We start from the raw sequence: 21555 nt of genomic DNA on the forward strand, positions 1-21555 counted from the left end.
AGGGCAGCTCAGCCTTCAGCTGCTGCAGCAGCAGGAATCCAGTGGTGGCGGCAGCTCTGTGATAAGGGCGGGGCCTGCGCACTTCTCCGATGGGTAATTATGCTTGGAGCATGTTCTATGGAGATGCAGGGCTTGTCTGACAAGGCACGCTCTTGTTCCTGCTGCTGAGGCAGCTCGGGAGCGGAGCAGAGAGGCCAGGGGCTGAAGGTGACGTTGCCGCTTGGGGAAACTATCATGGATAATGAGCTGCCGATCCCGAGGGGCACTCATCCAACTGGGCACTCCTGTCCCTCCCCAGCCAGGGGAAGGCGAGCAAGAGGGGGCTCAGCGAGAGGCTCCTTTTGAAGTAGGGGGCGCTGGGGAATGCCATACGCTTATGGTAACGATGATAACAGTTTATTGTTCACGATTATTATAATAGCAGAGACACCAATCTTTATATAGTGTTCTGTACTTTTCAAAGCATTTCCACATTTGGTTTTCTCCATCCACCTTTCACGTAGGGACAGATCTTTATCCCTGCTTGAATAAGGAAAAGCTGAGTCGCTTGGTTCAGATCACAGGGCAGAGCCCTGTCCACAGCCTGGTTTCATGACTTGGATTTCAGAGCTCCTTCTCTGTCTCCCAAGTGGGGCAGTATTTCTGTTCCGGTCACTCGCCACTTGCTAGCCTGGTGTCACTCCGGATGCTGTGTGTGAGGTCGCAGGGCGGGAGCTGAGGGAGGGGGAGAGGGAGGAGGCCTGGGTCCCCGCGTTGGGATGCGCCTGCAGCAGGACAGGCCTGGCACAAGACGGGGAGTGAAGCTGATCTGAAGGCACGGGCATGAGCCAGTGAGACGGGCCCGCTGAGTATTTCCACAGACTTAGTGCTGCAGCTGAGCCGCCATTCCGGGAGGAAGCTGTGACGCTGATTGCCATCTGCGTGAGCAGGTCCGTGAGCAGGTCCTCTTTAAAAGACATGGTGTGACAGACCGTCCTTCCCATGCAGCACGCACGTGAAGATGGTGCCAACGAACATCCTGCAGATTCCGCACTGAAAACCTGGGAACCGGAGAAGATGACAGGGTTGTTCAGTAGGGCCGTGTTCAACCAAGGAAGCCTTCCTGTTGGAGGCACTTCTGAGTGGAGTCTGGGAGGAAGGAAATGACAAGCGCAGTAGAGGCAGAACAGAGGTCCAGGGGCAGAAGGGTGAAAGGCTTGGGATGGTGAGCATGTTAGCTTGGATGGCCCTAGGGGTGGAGAACTGAGGTGGGTGAGGGGCCAGGATAGCTGGGGATTGAGGTAAAAGGTCAGACGTGACATTGATAAGCCAGAAATCGAGGAGGCTCTGAGGATTGTTAGAAGGGAGGAAATAAGATCAAAACAGGGCGTGGAATGCTTTGCAAAGCTCTGTGTAGGATGAAGGTTGAAAGGAGAGAGCAGACAGGTATGGGCAGGTGAACCCTCCGGGAGATAGCCGTGTTCCATTCTCACTTGGAGTTCCAAGTGCTAATCATGGAACCTGGAATTCTCTGGACGACCTCAGGACTTTAGGACGCTCTGCACATCCTGACCCAGGTTGGGCTGTGTTCTGGAACTTGGCAGGTCGGATGGCTCCCCACACCTCATTGCCCCACCCCACGGTGCCTTCCTTCCCCCAGCAGGGACCCAGCCTTCCCTCTACAGGACACCAGTTCAGCACTGGATCCTGCCTCAGGCTCCAGGAGAAATCTTGCTGCTCTGGGAAGATGCCCCGCTGCTCCTTCTGCTCTGCTCTGGGGTGATTGATGGCTGTGGGTAGGTGGGTGAGCAGCCTTCCCTTGCCCAGCCCGGTTCAGATGGTTGGAGTGGGTGGGAGACAGACTCCCAGAGTAGCCAAAGAGGAAGTGGCAGGGAGGATAGGCCAGGGGATGACCCACACGCTCCAAGGGTGGTTCTAGACGAAGGGACTGGTTCCAGGGTCCAGGAGATGGTTGCAAAGTACCAAACAATTAGCTTAATGCTGGATTCTTCTGAGTAGGCAAAAAGTACCAGTTTGCTGCCTGATTTCTTGGTTTCTCGGGGCCACCCTGCAGTAAGGCCTTGAAAGACCCACGATGTGGAGAGTGAGGGGAAACTGAGGCCCAGGTAGAAGGAGGTGGTTTGCTCTGTGTGCTCTGTGAGTCCCACTGTGAAGTGTTTTCTCTGAAGCATTGTCCTCCCCTCTGGACTTCCACGGTACACGGTTGGGAGGGGGTTCTCTGTGTCTCTCTTTGCCAGGCCTTTCTAAGGAATTTTAAAGGGACAAATGCTCTTCTCCGGATTGGGGATGGGGGGAACCCGAGAGCTATAGGCACCTGTAAAACCAATTTAAAAATCAGTCTAGCCAACCAGCCCCCAAAGGAACCAAAGGGAGCTATAGAGTAACTCAAAAGCAGACACTAATGGAGGAGAAAAGAAATGTAGTTACATATTCATCAGCTTTTAAATATTCATGAGGATTGTAAAGCAGATTAATTTTCATGCCTCATTTCTCCCGCGGTTCTCGCTGTCCATATTTTACCGCAGCAGCAGAAGAAAAAGGAGCTATGGATCACTTGGCCAGTGCCCTCGCTATCACTTAAAGAGCAGTGTGCGTGCTCGTGTGTGTATGTGTGTGTGCGGGTGTGCATGTGTGTGTGCATGTGTGTGTGTGTGCCTGTGTGTGTTTGTGGGGGCGGGGGAACAGGAGGAGCCGTCACTGTGGAGGTGAAGATGTTCATCTCCTGAGGGGTGGGCCTGTCCGGCCAAGCCAGGACGGTGCGAGGACGGCGCAGGACAATGCAGGGAGGTCATGGAGGTGTCTGAGGGAGGGGATCCATCTGGAGCAGAGAGGACTCTGGAGGCATCGAGTGGATTCCTGGCCTCCCCAGGGTGAAGAGGGATGAAGGACGTTCACCAGAGTCAGCAAGGGTTTTCTCTACACTCCCCTAAACTAACTGTCTGAGAAGAACGATCCACTGATGGACTGAGGTGAGAGAGCAGGGGCGGGGGCACCAGACGGGGTGAGGAAGGTGCGGGAGACACCGAAGAACAGAGGGAGAGCACCCAAGCGGGAGCAGAAACGGAGAAGGAAATGAAGGGGTGGCTGAGGGCCCATCTGTTCCAGGTGGAGAGCATTAGATGAAAGGGCTAGATATCTGGAAGGACTTTCAGATCCCGGGGCTGTTGGACCTTCTCTCTCTGGGGATGGGAGAGGGCTTCCTCTGAGTCATACCCCAGCTGCCGCCACGCCACAGAGTGGAGGGAGCCCGGAGTAAGAGGTGTAGCACGGACCGCTTGGGAAGCACAGCCAACAGGTGTCCTGCTCAGAGCGACCAGGCAGAGTTGGGGGGAACTCAGTGTCAAGAGCAGGGTATCACGGTGAGCCAGTCTAGGGCCAAGGGCAGCGAGTGTTGTCGTCCAGAGTCAGGAATGGGAGCCAGGCAGCCTGTGAAGTAGCAAAGATGGGCCCTGGGGGACAGAGTCGCCGATGCAGCCTCTCCCGGGGGTCCTGGAGTGTGGCCCCTGGGCACTGATGCCATCTGGCAGCCCTTAGTGGTTTGGGCCAACTTTCTTGGAATTAGAGGAGGGACGAGCTGGTCCATCCTGGTCTGCCAGCCCCTGCCCCACTCTGTGGAGGCAGAAGGGTGTTCTGTGGAGCACAGTCCTCGGGGTGCTCTCTGGTGACCTTCGAGTATCACTAGGCCAGACCTCCCGGGTGGTTTCCCTCCCCAGCCTTATTCCCCGCGTACTGCCTTGGACCTGAATTCTCAACCAGCGTCCAGCTGCCCAATGGATACCTGCACATGGCTGTCTAGCACACATCTCAGACCTAACACATCCACACTCAGACTGACTGCCCCCAGCACCCAGACCTGTTAGCCAGCAACCGTCCCTATATCGGTCAATGGCAACTCTACCCGTCCAGCTGGTCAGGTCAAAAAACTGAGGAGTCATCCTTGACCTCTTTCTCATCCTGTCCTTCAACGTTAACACCCAGAATCTTCTGAGTTCACTTCCACCAGCTCTGTGGCCACCGTTCAGGCCCGAGCTCCTGCCTTCTCTTATCTGGATAATGAAGGTAGCCGTCTGCTCTCTTTCTGGGGCCTGTGGGAGCTCCTCGTAGTCTGGCCCCTCCCCTTTGTCTCTCTGACCTTGTGTCTTTGTCACTTGAGCCCCCAGAGCTACGCTGATCTCCCCGCTATTCCTTGAGTGAGCCAGGCCTGAATGTGGGGCTCACGCCTTCCCTTCCTCTAGGACTTTGCTCAGTTTGCCTTCCTAGTGAGGCCTTCCTGAGCACTCTGAAACACTGATTCCTTCCCCAGTTCTCTCTCTCTCTCTTGTATTGCTCTATTTTTCATAGAACTTTCACCTTCTAACATGATGCATGACTATTATGTTTTTTTGTTGTTTATTGGCTGCCCCCCCCCCCCACCGCCCCGCCGGACTATTAGCCCCTTGAGGGCAGAGATTCTGTCCATTCAGTTCAATGCTTTATCCTCTGCACCTAGAGCAGGTTCTGGCATACCTGAGCTCTCCTAGGAGATTTCCCCAACGAACAGTCATTGACCAGGAAGCTTCCCCTTCTTCCCGCAGAGGAGTAACTGCTCCAGTAACTGTACATCTGATGAAAACAATGGAAAAGTGGGTAAAATACCTGAAACCATTACTTTCAGATAGTAGGCCACAAGTAGCACAAGGTGGTCCCTGGGAGAAGAGAGGCCTTACTTTCACATCAGTTTATCCCCAGGCCAAAGCAAAGGAGCAGGGATCCCAGACAGAGCCCAGGGGCTGAATTGGGAAGACTCAGGTTTGGGGATTGAGACTGAGGCTGAGGAGGCTAGAACTCGTAAAGAAGAACACCGGAGAAGGGGTGCAGCTGTCCACGGAGAGTTCTGAAAATCTGCAGAAGGGTCCTCGAAACTTTAGCTGAGCACTGATCTGGGCATAATTGGGGCGGAGCACCGCGAGGTTCTGGCGGACAGCAGAAGGCTGAACAATTCCTGAGCTCACACAGGAGCTGGGGATGGTTCAGATTTGTCCCTGTGAAGGTGGAGAGAGCTTGTAGCTCATGGTGCATCGGATACAGTCCTCAGAAGGATGTGAGCTTAGTCCGAGGCCAAAGGCTGCTCTGGACCCATCCAGTAGAGCTTGAAAGCAAGGTTTCATAGGATCACGGTGATTCCAAATAACTGCGAGCCAGAACGAAATCCAGTTCTGTCTAAAACCATATGACAAAGTCCAGATCCCGAGGTGAAATTCACAATATCCATCACCTGATGATGATAATGACGATAATAATAAATCATGCAGAGAAAAAGGAAAACATGAACTGTAACCAGAAAACAGACCAAGCAACAGACACAGACCCCCCCGCCCCCAGTCCCCACCAAATAAGAAAGATGGTGGAACTAGCAGACAAGGGTGGTAAAGCAGGGATTACAAGTCTGCTCCATAGGCTCAGAACTGAAGAGGAAGACATGAACACAATCACGAGAAAAATGGAAGGTTTCAAAAAGCACACGGAACTTCTAAAGATGCAGGCAGAACCGAAGTGAAACCCAATTGTCAAACACACAAGTGAATTTATTTCTGCCAGAACCACATGGCGGGTGGGGGCACTTTTCCCTTCCAGCTGATTCTCCCAGCAGTCCGTGCTTTCCCCTCCTGTGAGGGCGCTACGTTTGGTTTCTCGGTTCCCCAGTACTCTGGAAAAGCAGGCTTCTTTTCTGTTCGACCCCCAAATGCAGTCTGGATTTCAGGGAGCAAGCAGTGGCCCTCTTGAGTCTCATTTCAGCTGCTGTTTCGTGAATCCCTCCTGTGTCTTCTGATCGGAGCACTCTGTCACCTGTTCCAGCTCGGTGGTGAACCCCTCCTCTCCATCAACAACTTACCCGAGTTGTTCCAGAGCTCTTATAGTGGTGTGATAAGCCAGAGCTGGCCTGCCCCGTAGAGTTACACATTGAGTCCGGCTGGCACAAGGCAAGGAAGAAAGGGACGAGGTTCAGGAGATCGGTGGGGATAAAGAGGGAGAGGGCAGACTTCATTAGGAGGTCAGGGAAGGCTTCATGGAAGATGTGGCATTTCTGTGGGGTTTTGAAGGATAAAGTTTGGGCCGGTGGGAATCAAGGGGCAGGCGCTGTAGGTGACGTAGGGTACTGTCTTGAGTTGTCCTCCCTTCCTGAACGCCCAGGCTCCCCCCTTCTCCCGGGGTTCCCGTCAACTCTCTTGCTGTCAGGAGTGAGTTCTGCAGGCTCCAGGCACCCAGGTTTTCCCAGCAAACTAGTGACACCAAGTGCGGGCAGCTTCGGAGCCCAGCTATTCCTCACCTCCTTGGGCTCTGACCAGATGGAACGAGGCCCCAGATGGGCGGCGTGTGTTTCCAGGACAGGCTCAAAGACCAGCCCGAGGGGACAGGTCTGAGCCAAGACTAGATGACTCTGTGTCTCTGGCCCTAAGCCCCCGTTCAGCTGCTCCTTGATCCCCAGGTCAGTGTTGCTGCCATGAGGCGCCCCTGCCTGGTTTGGGGGCATTGGAGCATCTCATTTGTCGTCTTTCTCTCATTTCGTTTTCCCCCTCCCTTCCTCCACCTTGAGTGTGTGTGGTATGATCAGCTCCCAAAAGGGGCTCAGTTTTTCCCAGGCTGCTTCCCACATATCACCTGACCTTCAGAGTCCCTCTTGGGGGTGGGCGGTGGCGGGTGTGTGCAAATAAGCAGGGCTGGGGGAGCGGCGCAGGTGCCCCTCCTTCGGGCGTGTTTGGTATAGATAAGGAAGAGCTTGTCAGCCATGGTGATGTCACCGCACAGAGCCCAAGGTGGGAGGACCAGAAGCAGGGTTCGCCAAAGTGGGAGGTCTGAGCGAGGTAGGTGGGGAGCTCAGACACGGGCTTCGAGGTGACGTGTGCACCCCTCCTCACCTCCCACCTCCCCGGGTCTGCCACGTCATGGCCTCCACGTGTCACCCAAGCCAGATGTTCCTCCCCTTCCTCCCCCACAAAAGGGTGGAGAGATGGTGTCCACCGTGCGGCTGCCAGGGCGTCTCGATCCCCTTCGGGCTTCACCCACCTGAAACCTCAAGCCCTGAGCTGGGGCAGTGCTGTCGTGGCCCCGGGCACCAGGTGGGCCCGGTCGGGGGAGGTTGGGGTGGTTGTGAGCCCTGACTTTGGCGCCCAGTGGAGCTGGGCCTGAGTTTCATCTCCACTCTCTGTATGCTCCAGACAAGTGACCTAACCTCCAATACTCAATTTCCTTATCTCATCTGGAAAAGTGGGATAATGGCACTCCCCCACCGTCTAGTGGGGGCATGTTGGGCCCCGAGTAAATGGCAGGTGGTGGTGTTTTGTTGTTGTCGATGGACTTGCTGAGACGGTGGAGGCAGGACCTCCACAGGCCTGTCCTGGCTCCCCTCTGCCTGGCTCCCCACCCCAGCTGCTCTGCTAAGCCCCCAGCTTCCAGACCCTTGTTCTGGATCCTTGTCTGACAGCCCCCCAGAGGGACACATCGCATCCTTAATTGCAGTTCTCTTGCTCGGCAAAGCCATCAGCACCTAATGTCCCATGTCGTTGCTGCTTCTCTGCCTGCGGACACCTCGCTTGTGGGGGCTGCTCAGCCACCCAGGGCAGCTCCATCTGGCCAGGACCGGCCATGGTGGGGAGAGGGATGGGCAGGCCAGGATGTTCCACGGATGCTTTGGTGATAATTTGCTTACAATTAACTTAATATCAGAGGGCAAAGTTCTCCGTGACTCTATCACTGGTCCTTTCTACCACTTTACACCTTTATTTATGGCCCCCTAGAAACCACAGAGGTACCTCTGGTCTCTTAACACCGGAGCTTTGTCCATCTCTCCAGTGCAGGAAGAACCCTGAACCCAGGGATAAACTGAGCCCCCCCGCCTCCCTGCCCCCGCCGATGCCCATGCAGAGTTTTAAGGTAGGACCCAGCAAAATGTCAGGGCTGGGGAAGTTGAACCTGGAGGAAGACCTGGATGCTGCTGGAGACCAGGATCAAGGGAGAGCTTGTCCTGGGTGCTCGGATTCCCATTCCCTGGGTCCCGGGGCAGGCCCCCTCCTCTGGGCTGGCACCTGTGTGATCCCCGTCCCTGCTCCCGCACCTGAGGAGCATCCAGGGGCATAGCTCCTCAGGAGTTCATGTTCAAGACTGGCCCGAGGGTGGCCTTGGCTGGCCCCCAGATGGGGCAGACAGGAAGTGGGCAGCACTGGCACTTTCTGTCAGTTCAGGACAACAGACTGTTCAGAGGAAGTCCAGGGGTTCCCCATTTTTGAGAAAGAGCTTGGCCAGGGGAAGAGGGAAGAGGAGCCTCTCAGCTGCAGCTCTTGTCCCCCCTCCCTGCCCCTCCCTTGTCCTCCTGGCCAGGTTCCTGCCACCTCCACTCCCAGGCTCCAGGATGTGTCTCTTTTACCTTGAGCCCAGGAAGAGACACAAACCCCTTTGCTGGTTCATCTTAGCATTGCTGGGATCCGCTGGCATTTTCACAAAGGACTTCCATAAATACTAAGGGAGAACAAAAGGGAAGTAATTACAGAAAATACAAACAGCATGAAAATAGTCAAGTTTCTAAAGTACAGGTTTCCCAGCCTCGGATAACCACCCTGGAGCCCAAGAGGCTGGCCCGCCTTCCTGGCAGGCCCCGTGCCAGGACTCCAGCCTTCATACACTGGCCTATCACTGAGGGCCAGGGGCCAGGCCGAATCCCCTTGCCCTTAACTTTCCCACCTGAGGATTTGCCTCGGCCGCAGCTGGCCTCCCGAGCTGTGGTGTCTGAAACACTGAATGTGTGTTACTCACCACTGGGCTTCAGGTGGAGGCCTTGACTGCCTTGAGAGCACCTGCTGAGACAGGTAAGCCCGAGTCTCCGCCCCCAGGCCCGTCCACCGCACACCCACTACCCAAGCATATTTCCACTGCCTTGACCGTTGTGGCATTACTGTCTGCTCACTGTGGCTCCTGAATCGTCCTGCTCACACGCAGTGGTGAGCACACGGCAGCCATTTGTTCAGCGGGACCCAACCCCCTGGACTGAGGTCAACTGGATTAGAAGAGGCACCCGAGCAGAGCTGGGCCAGTCAGAATTCATCTTTGGGGTATTATAGGGCCTAGAAACTGCCTCTTGACACCGTTCTTTATTACACGTGGGCTTGGGAGCCATGATGACCATTGTGAGTTTTGACGTCGGCCCAGATGCGCAAGGAGCAGCAGAAGGGTGTGATGGGCAGCAGGAACTCCTGGTTCCTTGATATCAGTCCTGACTCACGCTTGACCACGTTCCCGCCTACCAGACCCTCCTGTGTCCTTTTAGCAAACTTTTCCTTTTATTTAAATGCCAGTTTGGGTAGATTTCCGTAGCTTGCAACCCCCCAAGTCTCAGCCCATCCCACCACCCCGGAAGCTGGGACAAATACAATAGGGCAGCCAGGCTGTCAGACAACCAAAGCTGCGGCCCCCGCAGGGACTTGAGTGAGGCGCTGAGAAGTCCCTTGGGAAAGCGTGAGAGCAGCCAGGAGCATCAGCTTGTTCCACGTTGTTGTGGGTGGGGAGCCCGGGGAGCTCACTGATGGGGCAGTGCAGTGCTAGCAAAGGGGGACCTTGAGAATATTGCTTGTCCCTTGCGATCAACATGGAGTAGTCCGTGAAAGGGCCTTGGCTTTCCTTCCAGCATTCCACCTTCTGACCACTCTTCCCCACCCTGTTGCTCCTGTCCATGGGGGTGTAAATGCACAGACTAGGAGTCCGAAGTCTGAGCTTGAGCCCCATCTCAGCCACTGATGAGCTGTGTGACTTAGATAAGTGACTTCCCCTCCCTAGGCCTTCCTCCACCCTCCCCCCCCCCCACTAAAAAGTGGTAATGTACTCTGCAGGGCTCCATCAAACTCTTCCCTCCCTTGTCCCATCCTTGCTTCTCCACCTATCTTCTCCTGCCCAGCATGTGCCTCCCCAACAAACCTTCCCCTCTGACTCCATCCCCTTCAGGACCTTGTGATCCCCTTCCTGTAGTTCAGGGCCATCATGTGTTGGGCATGGGTGTGTAGGGTTTCTTTGAGCCTTACTTTTGGGTGGGGTGCTGACTCAGTCTCCCCCATCAGAGTGAGACTCCCCAAGGGCAGGGCTCCTGTGCTTCCTTCTCCCTCTAGACCCCTCAATGTGCCTGGAGCAATACAGGGACCAGAGAGGGTGCCTGGAGGCAGGCTGCCTTCCCTGACCTGTCCATCTCCTCTTTCCTTTCCCTCTCCCGACAGGGAAGACATTCCAGAATCTACTTTCTAAACTAAGCAAGAGTTACGGGCTCCCCAGGCCTCTTTCGAAAACTAGCTCTTGCCATGGGAGGGGGCATTCTGGCTAAGTCTTCCTTACATGGCTGCCCCCCAACTCCCATCCTGGCTTCGTTCTCTCTGCAGGGGCCGCGGCGCGCCCCGCCTGAGCCAGCCACCACGCGCCCACCCCCCTTGCAGCAGGCTCCTTCCCTTCCTCTCCCCCTCCCTGGCTCTCCCTCCTGTCGCTGCCACCCATCGTCGCCCCCCTGCCTCTCCCAGCCTTTCTATTCCCATCCTGGCATGTCTCCCCAGGCAGCTGGGAGCAGGGCGCCTTCGATTTCTCTATTCAGTCTGAGGCGTAGCAATTTTCTGCTCTCCCGTAATTAGGGGAATTTTAAGCAAACTCCCCGACGGATGATTACAGCAGGTTCAATCCAAGCTCCTTTGATCAGGGAAGAATGAGGACGTTGTTGGAATATTCCTCGACCTGCTGGCCAGACAGGCTCTGAAGCGGAAGTCTGGCTCTTGGGCTCCCCCTGGAGGGCTCTGGACTTTCATCCTGGTGCCTGAGTGACCCTGGGTGCCGGGGTCTTTCCAGGGGAGGACTGGGTTCAAATCGTGCTTTGTTAAGGATTATCCCAGAGGTGGCTTCTCTGGCTTTGGGCCCATATCTGGACTCAAAGCCAGGGTCGGTGACTTGGGCGGGGAGGGAACTTAAAGAGGCACATCGGGCGGTCTCCCAGGTCATACAGGCGCTCTACAGTGGGACATCATTCCCACTGCAGCCTATGTGAATGGGGATTCCTAGGGTTTTGCAGTGTCCAACCTGCACCGCACACTTGTAACCTTGAACCTGCCTCCAGGAAGCTTGAATGGCTCCATTTTTCTAAAACGTTGCAGGGATGTCAACTCCTTCGTGTTGAAAGAGCCTCTTTTCTTTATTTTGTCCGTTTCCCTGAGTCTTTTGTGTCTGCCAAAGGCAGTGAGGAATAACAGGAAGAGCGTGGCCTTTGGAGCAGCCTAGGGAATGGATTCCATTGCAGCTACTTCCTGGCTGTGTGACCTCCGTTAGTTAAGGAACTTCTCTGAACTTGAATATCTATCCCAAAGGGTTGTTTTGAGGATTAACCAAGGAACAGATTAAAAACACTGCTTGGCTCGTAATAGGTGCTCTCAGTAAATATCATTCCCTTCTCCTTTCCCTGCCCACTTCACACAGTTTAAAAACATCACCACCCTTCAGGGCAAACCCTACTCTCCTCTGTGTCCCCCCCCCCCCCAGCCCTGTGTCCCCCCAAAGCTGTGCTAGACAGCAGACTGAGTGTATTAATAGACTATTAATGTCTCCGGCATTCCCAAGCAGTGGGCCTGGCTTTTCCATAGGTTAATTAGGTCATATTTCAGGATAATTATGACGGTATATTCCTACACTAATTAAGTGGCTTTAAACCATCTTCACAACGCAGCTCCATGAATCATAATTAAGCCTTACCGCCGAGTGCCTCTGCCAGCCACGGAGCCCCGCACGCGGCCCGCTCCGCCTGCGCTCAGTCGCGGGAGTGGGTACACTGGAACCGCGGGTTTGAAAAGGACTTATGTTCCTGGGATCATGTCAGGATGATTCCTAGTGAATATCGGATGAGGCTTTGCACGGTTTCTCTTTTGTTTCCACAAGGAGGGAGACGAAGAGAAATACAGTGTTCATATAGGTTTATTCTCTCCTCCTTGCTGCTCTGTTGACTAGATTTGAATAGATTCCCAGGGGATGCGGGCGGGGGTGAGGGAGGGAATGCTGGAACACACGGTTGCAGGTGTCGGTCGGCGGTGAGTGTGCGTAAGAATTTGCATTGTACCTGTCGTTCGCTAGGGACCGTGTCTACCACGAGCCGGCTTAGTTCGTGACTACCTGGGAAGGAAAACAAAAGCATCAAAACACACGTGTCCGGGAGGGCTGGATGTACCTCCTCCTTCCTGATTGTTTTGCTCCTGACATGCCTTGCAAGTTGAGCGGCTCACACCTCAAGAATGGCCACCATTTTGCTACTGTCCGTTCTAGCTGAGTCATGGCGGGATTATTGGCACCAGCGTCCGGAGATCCAGTTTTGAGTCTGGGCTCTACAGCTTGCTGGATGTTACCCTGAGAAAGCCCTCTGGCCTCCTGAGCCTCAGCTTCCTTATCTGGAGAATCAAAACAACACTAACCGTCTCGTGGGACTGCCGGACACGTTGAATAAGACAACTGGAGGGTGCCAATGACTTCAAGGAGGAGTCAGCAAATTCTGAGCTGTTCTTCCAACCATGGAGAAGGGCTCACGTGGACAGGGCCACACTCCCTTCCAGGACTCCTTGGCACTTATCTGTCTGATGGCTCTCGGGTCTGGTGTGTTTCGCTTGTGTTTGTGGAAGTCACAGAGGGTCCCTGTGGGACCAGGATCTAGGACCTCGGGTGCCGTAGCACTGAACATTCACCAACTGGGGCCACCGGGACACACGTTTTCTCCTGCCTGAGAGAATGTACAAAGCCTGTCTTACCAACTCCTACTACTGGAGCTTGGAGAGGCCACCATGGTGGCACGAAGAGGATGATCATGGGATGTCTGGGAAAGGTTTATGAATCAACGTCTGGGAACCTCGATCCTAGGCTCACAGTCCTCAAAACTCCTGGCCTCTGTGGTTCTCCTTTTCCTGTCTCCCTGACTTCACACTACACCATCTCCCCACCCTGCTCCCTGCAGTCCTGCCTCCCCCAGGCAGCACCTTCCCAGAGCCAGAGGCTCAGGCAACAAAGGGGAAAGGGGGAGACTTGTTTCTGCTCACTCTTGCTCTCTCTCTCTCTCTCTCTCCCTCTCCCCTTCTCTCTGTGGAGAGATGGCCCCAGGCATTTTGAGTAAGACACTAATCAAATAAGGACAGGTCACAATACACCAGCATCTTCTGCAGAAGCCAGGGAGCCGCTCCGGTGTCCTCAGCAAAAGGACAGGGAATTGGGGGGCAGGGGGATGGGGAGGAGGCAGCATTAATTTAACCTGGTTGTCACATATAGCCCCTGGCCCCTCTGACAAGAGAACACCATGTGAAGGCGCAGATAAGCCCAGCTGGAAAATTGACAGCAATGAAGGTAGCCCTGGTTCCCCCCTCGCTGCTGTGGCCTGTGGATTACGGCTCTGTTAGAGTAGAGAGAGGTGAGAGGCGAGCGAGGCTTCCCCCCGGATACCACCTGTAGATAGAGGGAACGAGCCTTGTTCTCCCCGATGAGCAAATGGCCATCAGGAGATGAGAGCTCTGGGGAGGGGGTGGGGAGGTGGGGGGTGGCATCCTGTTGAATTCAGATGGAGAAGAGGGGCCGTTTCTTTAGGAGACGTAGGTTGGACCCAAGGTGAGCTGCCTGCTGTCTGCACTGAGGAAGGGAAGAGAGGGCCGAGCAGCGGGCAGCCCAGCACGCAGCAGTGGGAGTGGGCTGGCTTCTGTGGGATTGGACGGCTGCCCCGTGCCCACGGAGCTCTTCTGGAAGCAAGAACAGCCTGTTGGAGATCTCAGCCCGGGAGGAGCAGCTCTTCTGGAGGGGGAGGCTGGGCGAGGGTGGAGAGAGTACAAGGATCGGACAGCCGATAATGGGGGTGGATGGTTCTTCCAGGCAACAGTATGGAGCCGCGGGGGCCCAGCTTAGGGAGACAGCTCCCCCTGCATATGGCATTCACACTGACTTCTTGTGCCCAGGAAGCCTCCACCATGACATTTAAACATGCGTGTTCACGTGTGAACGCACATCTGTGCGTGTGTGTATACCCACGTAACCACAATACATTGGCATGAGGTGGTAGAGGACGGTCCTCCTGAGACCACCAATTCAAGGTCACAGTGCAGCCTTTGGTATATGACTCTACCTTGCTGGGCCTCAGTGTCTTTGTCTATATAACAGGAATGAGCAATCCCTTGCTTGCTCACTTCAAAGAGCTGTCATATGGGGCGCCGGGGTGGCTCAGTAGGTTAAGCATCTGACTCTTGGTTTCAGCTCAGGTCATGATCTTGCGGTTTCGTGAGTTCGAGCCCCGTGTCAGGCTCTGCCCCGGCAGCACGGAACCTGCTTGGGATTCTGTCTCTCCCTCTCTCTCTGCCCCTCCCCTATTGGCACTGCCCCTGTGTCGCTCAAAATAGATAAACTAAAAAAAGAAAAAGAAAAAGAAGAGCTGTCAAGGTAAGATACAGAGGGTGGGCAAACCCTCTGCAGACTATAAAATCCGCTCCAGCCATGAGACCTAGTGAGGGTCATGTTGTTGTCCTACCTGAGCCTCTCTGGACAAGGAGGAGGGGGTGGGGATGGGCACAGTGTCAGCTCCTCACGCCTCCTCCACTAGCACCCAGCCCGTGGGGAGGAGGATGAGTGGGAATCACTCCTTCATTACTCTTGCCAGAGCCAAAGGGGTGGAGGGAGAGGCTCTGGGGCTGAAGCCCAGTTACATAATCCGTTCGACCAAACCCAACCCTGTGGAGCATACAAGGGTAAGTAACTCTCAAGGATCTCTCCCAGGGATTGAGACACGGAAGACAGGAATACAGCCACTAATAGGTGTCTATCATGGAGAAGAAAAAAGATAAAAGAGTACACAGGAGAAGCTATTAGAAGAAACAGTGACTTAACTTTCCCCAGAATTAAAGGGACATATACGCGTTCAGAGAGAAAGGGATAAGAGAGTGCTGAGCAAGATAAAGAAGAAAAAAACCTCATTCACAGATACATGATGGGGACATTTAAGTGCATCTCAGGGAGAAAACCTCTACGTAGATCACCTACCAATAAGGAGAACCAGAGTGTCGTGATAGGACAACCGAGTGATATCCAGAAACTATTGAAGTTTGTATATAGCGAAATATTTATTTAGCTATAAATAGGGGCTTAAAGATGTATGCAGAATGTATTCCAGTGATTAAAAAAAAAAGGGAGCACATACAAGATACCAAAAATAAGACCGAGAATGTATTATTCTTCTTATTTTACTATTGGTTGAATAGATGATGAATATATGTCACAGTCTGGAACGATATTCCAGATAATGTCAACATGATAGCAGTCAGGAGAGACAAGAGGTGGGAAGAGACCAAAACCAAAGCAAACCAAAATCACCAAAACATCTTGCACGTGAGAAAAATAAAAACATACTACCAACTAGCCCTTGGACTAAAGAGAAAATCTTAAGGGAAGTTATAAATTACTTAGAATTAAAGGTCAAAAAAAAAGCTCTGCATGACAGAATGTATGTCCTACAGCTAAAGTAGTCCCACGAGGAAAACTTATAGCTTTAAATACATCTATCAGAAAACAAGAAGGGCTGGGGCGCATGGGTGGCTTGGTTGGTTAAGTGGCCGACTTCGGCTCCGGTCATGATCTTGCAGTTCAGGAGTTCAAGCCCCGCGTTGGGCTCTGTGCTGACAGCTGAGGGCCTGGAGCCTGCTTCGGATTCTGTGTCTCCCTCTTTCTCTCTCTGCCCCACCCTTGTTCACATTCTGTCTCTCTCTCTCAAAAATAAACATTAAAAACAAATTTAGAAAACAAGAAGGGCTGGAAACAAATATAGTAAGTAAATGTAGTAAAATAAAAAAGAAAGTAAAGTAAATAAAGTAAGATAAAAAAAACAACAACAGTAGAGAAAACCCAAATAAGCAAAAAGAGAATAATAACGATTAGAACAGAAATAAAGAATAATGCCAAGAACAGCAAAAACAGTATAAATGAGTACTAAAAACAAAAATTTCCCTGAAAAGACAAAATAAACAACTTTGAAAAGACCCATAAAATAAACATCAAGAAAACAAGAGAGCAGATTTTAAAGTAAACTACAGAATTAACCCAACTCTGTGGAGCATCAAAGGGTCTCTCCCAGGGGCAGGGAGAAAGACTATGGGGTAGAACTAAAATTTTTAAATATAAAAATAATGTTAGAACAATAAACAGGTATATGCAAGTATATACATTTGAACCTGGATGAAATGTACAGATTTCTGGAAAATATGCTGACACAGAGACAAGGTAAATAGAAGTCCTGAACAGACTAATAGGATTTGGAGGGAAAGGACTCCTCTTACACTGCTGGTGGGAATGCAAACTGGTGCAGCCACCATGGAAAACACTAGGGAGTTTGCTCAAAAAGTTAAAAATAAAACCACCCTATCATCCAGTAATTCCATTACGGGGTATATATCTGAAGAAAATGAAAACACTAACTCCAAAAGATATCTGCACCCCCGTGTTGCCGTGGAGGGAAGTTGGGGTGGAAGAGAATGCAGTCTGGACCAGTTGTGGTTACAATATTGTGGTTAAAATATTCTACTTTTGCAATTTTGCAATGCACAGACACATTTCTAGGACCCTCCCAGGATCCCGGAGAGGACAGTAGACCTGTATCTGACAATAGCAGTGAAAAAATCACAAGGGCTTCAGGCACAAACAACAAAGGCCCAGGATCACAAAGTGGAAAAAAAAAAAAAAGCATTAAACTTTAGGAAAGCCATTAAATGAAAGACCTAAATAAAAAGAAATACTATATCCACGTTTGGGATGACTTAATTTTGGAAAGATGTCTATTAGCCTCCAAATTAATTTCTACATTCAATTAAATTCAAAGTGAGCAAGAATTTTGGGGGGAATTTAACAAAGTGAGTATAAAATTTCTATTGAAGAATTGAGGTCCACAAATAGCTAATCCAATTAAAAAAGAAGCAACAAAGAAGCAACGTTTGTTCTGCTGATGATCAAACTGATTACAATAAAAGCGTAATAATAAAAAGCAGTGTGTTCTTGGCATAGGAACAGACACATAAGGCAGAGGAACAGAATAAGAGACCAGAAACAGACGTAGACACACAGAAATAAACTGAATAAAGACAAGTCTAAATGAAAACAAACAAACAAACAAACAAAAAAACACAAAATACAAGGGAACTCCCTCTGAGAGAGGTAGCATCACAAATAGTGAGAGAATGAATTATTTAGCAAAAGTCATCGAAAAGAAGATGGTTCCCTGTTTTGGAAATGAATTAAATTGGATTGGTACTCAACACTAGATTTTTAAAAATTCCCAAGTGAAGAAAGACCTAAATGTGAAAAGTAAAATTATAAACCCAAATGGAAGAAAAACGTATTAAAAATAACTATGAGCCTCAAAGTGAGCGTTTCTTTGAAAAGATTTAAAAAATAACCAGACGCAAACCATAAGGCACAGAATAAATAGATTTGATCACACCGACATTAGAGACTTTTGTTTAAAAAAAAAAAAAAACCCAGAATAAACAAAGTTAACAGAGGAGTAACAGACTGGGAGTAGATATTTTTGGAAGTCTAAAAACTGACAAAGGTTTAATATGCAGCATATACAAAGAACTGCTAATCTTTCTAAGAGAAAAAAGGGAAGAGGGATACAAACAAGGCCATTCATAGAAATGGCCATTTGAAGAGCTAATGGCTATATAAAGAGTTACTTAATTTCTTGAACACAAATTAAAATAAGAAGGTATGGGGCACCTGGGTGGCTCAGTTGGTTGAATGCTGAGTTCATGATCTCACGGTTCATGAGTTCAAGCCCCACATCAGGTTCGCTGCTGTCAGTGTGGAGCCTGCTTCCTCTGTCCCCCTCTAGCTGCCCCTCCCCCGCTCTCTTTTTCTCAAAAAAAAAAAAAAACCCACAAAAATTAAAAAAAAAGAAGGTATCATGTTACCCCCTCAGATTGGCAAAAAATTCGAAAATTGGAAGCCTATCAAATACTAGTGTGGAGGCAGGAAAAAGAAAGCCTTAAGCCTTCAGTCCCTGTTGGTGGAAGGTGTAAACCATGCAGAAAGAAAAACCTGGGTGACCTTGGTACTGAGAGTCTGTGTGCCCTTTCCCTGCCACTCGCACACTCTGGGTGTACGACTCAGAGTCTCTCACGCTACCACGGGAGACGTGTGCAAGGAGGTGCCTGTCGGTCCTGGTCAGGATCTGAGCCAGCCTGGTGTCCTTCACCGGGGGCTGGGTGAAGAAAACGTGGCATTCGAGTGTGATGATGGCATACCATGCAGAAGTCAGAGGTAATGAACTGCAATCTCCGTTCGACAACTTGGGAAGATCTCACAAGCAACCCAGAGGGAAGAATCCTAAGAGACAGAATGGAATTGGTAGCATGAAACCGGTTACGTACATTTCCAAGCACAGACCACAGTGTGGTTTTTTTTTAATTTTATTTTTAAATTTTTTTTTAACGTTTATTTATTTTTGAGACAGAGAGAGACAGAGCATGAACGGGGGAGGGGCAGAGAGAGAGGGAGACACAGAATCGGAAGCAGGCTCCAGGCTCCGAGCTGTCAGCCCAGAGCCCGACGCGGGGCTCGAACTCGCGGACCGTGAGATCGTGACCTGAGCCGAAGTCGGACGCTTACCCGACCGAGCCACCCAGGCGCCCCACAACAGTGTTTTTAAAGGGTGCCCATGTGTCTAAAAAGAGACTCCCAACGTTAGAATGGAAGGGCGTTTTAACTCCTCAGGCGTGACACAGGGACACCTTTTGATGCTTTTGACGCATCTGCACCGAATGGTAGTAGGTCTGTAACTTGTTACCCAGAAATGTTTGCCGTGGAGACTTGCCACTTACCCCGCCTCTGGGCTGAGGTTTGGGGATGGGGTGAACAATCTGCTTTGCAGATAACCTGTCAATAAGAGGAAGCTAAAGGTTTGATGACTGCTTTAGAGGCCACATCAAGTGTCTTTGTGTCAAAATGCATTCATCAAAACAAAACAAAAACAAAAACAAAAAAACCCCAAAGTGCATTCATCAGGGCGTCACTAACCCTCCCAGAAATAAGTTAAAAAAACCCCTGTGTTCCAGTAAGTTCTCTGGCCTGTGGAGGGGCTAATCTTATCTTCTCCTGTGAGAGGCATTTGTCCTGTGAATCTCTGTGCTGCTGAAACAGGTCATTTTAAAATGGGAACATTGGTCTCTTCTGGGGGACCACATCTCGAGCCAGGGTTCATGCTCCGGGGTCCCAGGTCTCATTAGACTCCCTCGAGGCCTCACTTGATGATACTGCTACCTCTCTGTTTGCATTTAAAAGAAAAAGAAACAAAAAGAAGTGAAATAAATGAGATGGGGGAAGAAAAGTGAAAGGATTACTTAATAAAATAATAGGGATCAAAACAGTAAAAACAGACAGCTCTGGTAAAAAGACAAAAAGCCCCACTGGATGGGACCATAAAGGGCCAAGTGAGGTCTTTTGTCTAAATTAAAAATAACTAAGCCATAAAGTAGGGAGACCGAGGTTCAATATGTGGAATTTCCAGAGGCTGCAGTACACGGCCGGGCACAGGGAGCTCCCCTGCTTTCTCCCTTAGGCTCTGGATCCTGGGCCAGATACTGAGATGCCCCAGCTGATGGGGCAGAGCTGACAGAGAGTTTCTCCCCGCTTCTTGCCCCCCCCCCCCCCCACCCAGGTCTGCAGCTCTAGGTTGGGAGCACAATTCTGGCCTCAAACTCACCTTTCCTGGCCTCTGCTCATGTGTCCACCTGGCCTTTGCCCAAGTGGTCCTCTCCCCCTTCCTTCCTTCTGCCCTCCTCACTACACCTACCTGCCCAGTAGGGAGGGGAGGAGTCACCACCTGTGGGCTCGTGTTCCACTTCTGTCCCCTGTGGGCCATGGGACTGGGCAAATAGTGTCTCAACTTCCTTAGCTCTCAAATGGGGAGAATCATAACATTGGCCCTGTCTGCCACCCAGGCATCCTTTGGAACCCTAGGGAACCACAGAAAGCTGAGGGACGTTTGCTGATGGAGGGTCAGCTCAGGACTCCCTCCCCCATGAAGCTTTAAGTGAATACTCCACCCAGACTGAGAGAGTTGCCCTGGGTATCCTCAGTCTGCTGTTAGCACCCGAGATATCCCCTCCATGCCTGGAAAAGAGTGGAGGTTATTAGTCGGTGCTTAATAGATATTGATTAATTGATCAAAAACGCTTGCACTCTCATTGTTTTCCCGCCTCTCCAACCAGACTGTGAGTTCTCTGAAAGAGAAATTTCTTCTTTCTCCTTCTCTCCCTTCCGTTTGTCCCATCAACCGTCAAATACTTGTGTACCTACCCTGTGCCAGGCCTCAGACACAGTCCTGCCCTCAGAAAGCCTGCATTCTGGGTGACAGAGGAGGGAGGAGGCAGTTAAAAGCCAAGGAAACAAGCAAATAGCAACAGTAACTGCAGATTCTGTGCAGTGGTCACAAGACAAGACAGACAGGCAGGGGGCCACTGGGGAGGAGTCTACTTTAGGTCCAGCGGCCAGGGCAGGTCTCTCTGGGGAAGGGGCATTAAGATGAGTGGAAAGATGAGGAGGGGCTGGCTGGTGGCCACGGTGGCAGAGCTGAGGGGGAGCATTCTAGAGAGAAGGAACCATGTCTGCACTGGCCGCCAATGTGTCCGAGGGGGAGAGGTGGCCCATATGACTGGAGCGGGAGGAAGCAGAGGTGGGGAGGTGGAACCTGAGAGGGAATCAGGAGCAGGTCCCAGTGGCCCAAGAAAGGGATACGAATTTTCTTTTTCAGGGCAACAGGAAGCTACAGAGGGCCTTTTTTTTTTCCCTTTAAGTTTATTTATTTTGAGAGAGACCTAGAGAGTGGGGGTAGGGGAGGGGCAAAGAGAGAGGGAGAGAGAGAGAGAGAATCCCCAAGCAGGCTCTGTGCTGTCAGCAGGGAGCCCGATGCAGGGCTCGAACTCACAAACCACGGATCACGACCTGAGCCGTTTGGACGCTCAACCGACTGAGCCAACCAGGTGCCCCTACAGAGGGACTTTAATCACGAGAACTGTTAAATGTTTTTGAGGCAACTGGGAAATTTGAACATAGATTGCGTATTAGATAATATTAGGGAACCATTGCTAACTTTGTTAGGCGTGTTAATGGTATGGTAATTAGGAGAAAGGAAAAGAACTCCTTATCTGTTAGAAATATAGATTGAAGTCTTTGCAGGTGAAATGGAATGATGTCTGAGATTTGCTTTAAAATACTGCAGGAAAAAAATTAGTGTCTGGGAGAATAGATGAAACGAGATTAGCAAAATGTTGATAAGGTTTGAAGCTGGGTGATGGTACATGGGGTTCATTATACCGGCTTCTGAAATTTTGCATAATAAAAAGTTAAAAAAAATTTTTTTTAATGGGAGGAATTGGAAGGAAACCATCTGTGGACACTCTGCTCATCGCTTCAGGCATAGGCCCATCCTGCCCCAAGCAGAGGTATTTGACCATGAGGTGTGGACTCAGACAAACCCAGTATAGTTCCCAAGTTGGCCAGTTGCTT

General features: G+C 51.3%; 1 protein-coding gene across 1 annotated transcript; it reads right to left on the reverse strand.

The window, feature by feature from the left end:
• Window positions 1–665: 665 nt before the first annotated feature.
• On the reverse strand, window positions 666–6768 carry LOC122200437. Its single transcript, XM_042906023.1, has 4 exons — window positions 6640–6768; window positions 5873–6064; window positions 4507–4602; window positions 666–1040 (listed from the first exon to the last, which is right to left on the reverse strand). The coding sequence occupies exons 1-4, from the start codon at window positions 6766–6768 to the stop codon at window positions 666–668; spliced, it is 792 nt and encodes a 263-aa protein (XP_042761957.1).
• Between the last annotated feature and the right edge of the window lie 14787 nt (window positions 6769–21555).

Source organism: Panthera leo, chromosome D1, assembly GCF_018350215.1.
Source record: "Panthera leo isolate Ple1 chromosome D1, P.leo_Ple1_pat1.1, whole genome shotgun sequence".
In the NCBI taxonomy this organism is placed as follows: domain Eukaryota; kingdom Metazoa; phylum Chordata; class Mammalia; order Carnivora; family Felidae; genus Panthera; species Panthera leo.

Bases quoted from the DNA above. Each gene is read 5' to 3' on its own strand.
- LOC122200437 (XM_042906023.1), bottom strand. From the start codon at position 6,768: ATGGCTGACAAGCTCTTCCTTATCTATACCAAACACGCCCGAAGGAGG. The intron at 4,603-5,872 runs GTAAGTTGTTGA...TGTTTTCATCAG, and splicing joins AGAGCTCTGGAACAACTCGG to ATGTACAGTTACTGGAGCAG. The intron at 1,041-4,506 runs GTATGCCAGAAC...TCCGGTTCCCAG, and splicing joins AATCTCCTAGGAGAGCTCAG to GTTTTCAGTGCGGAATCTGC.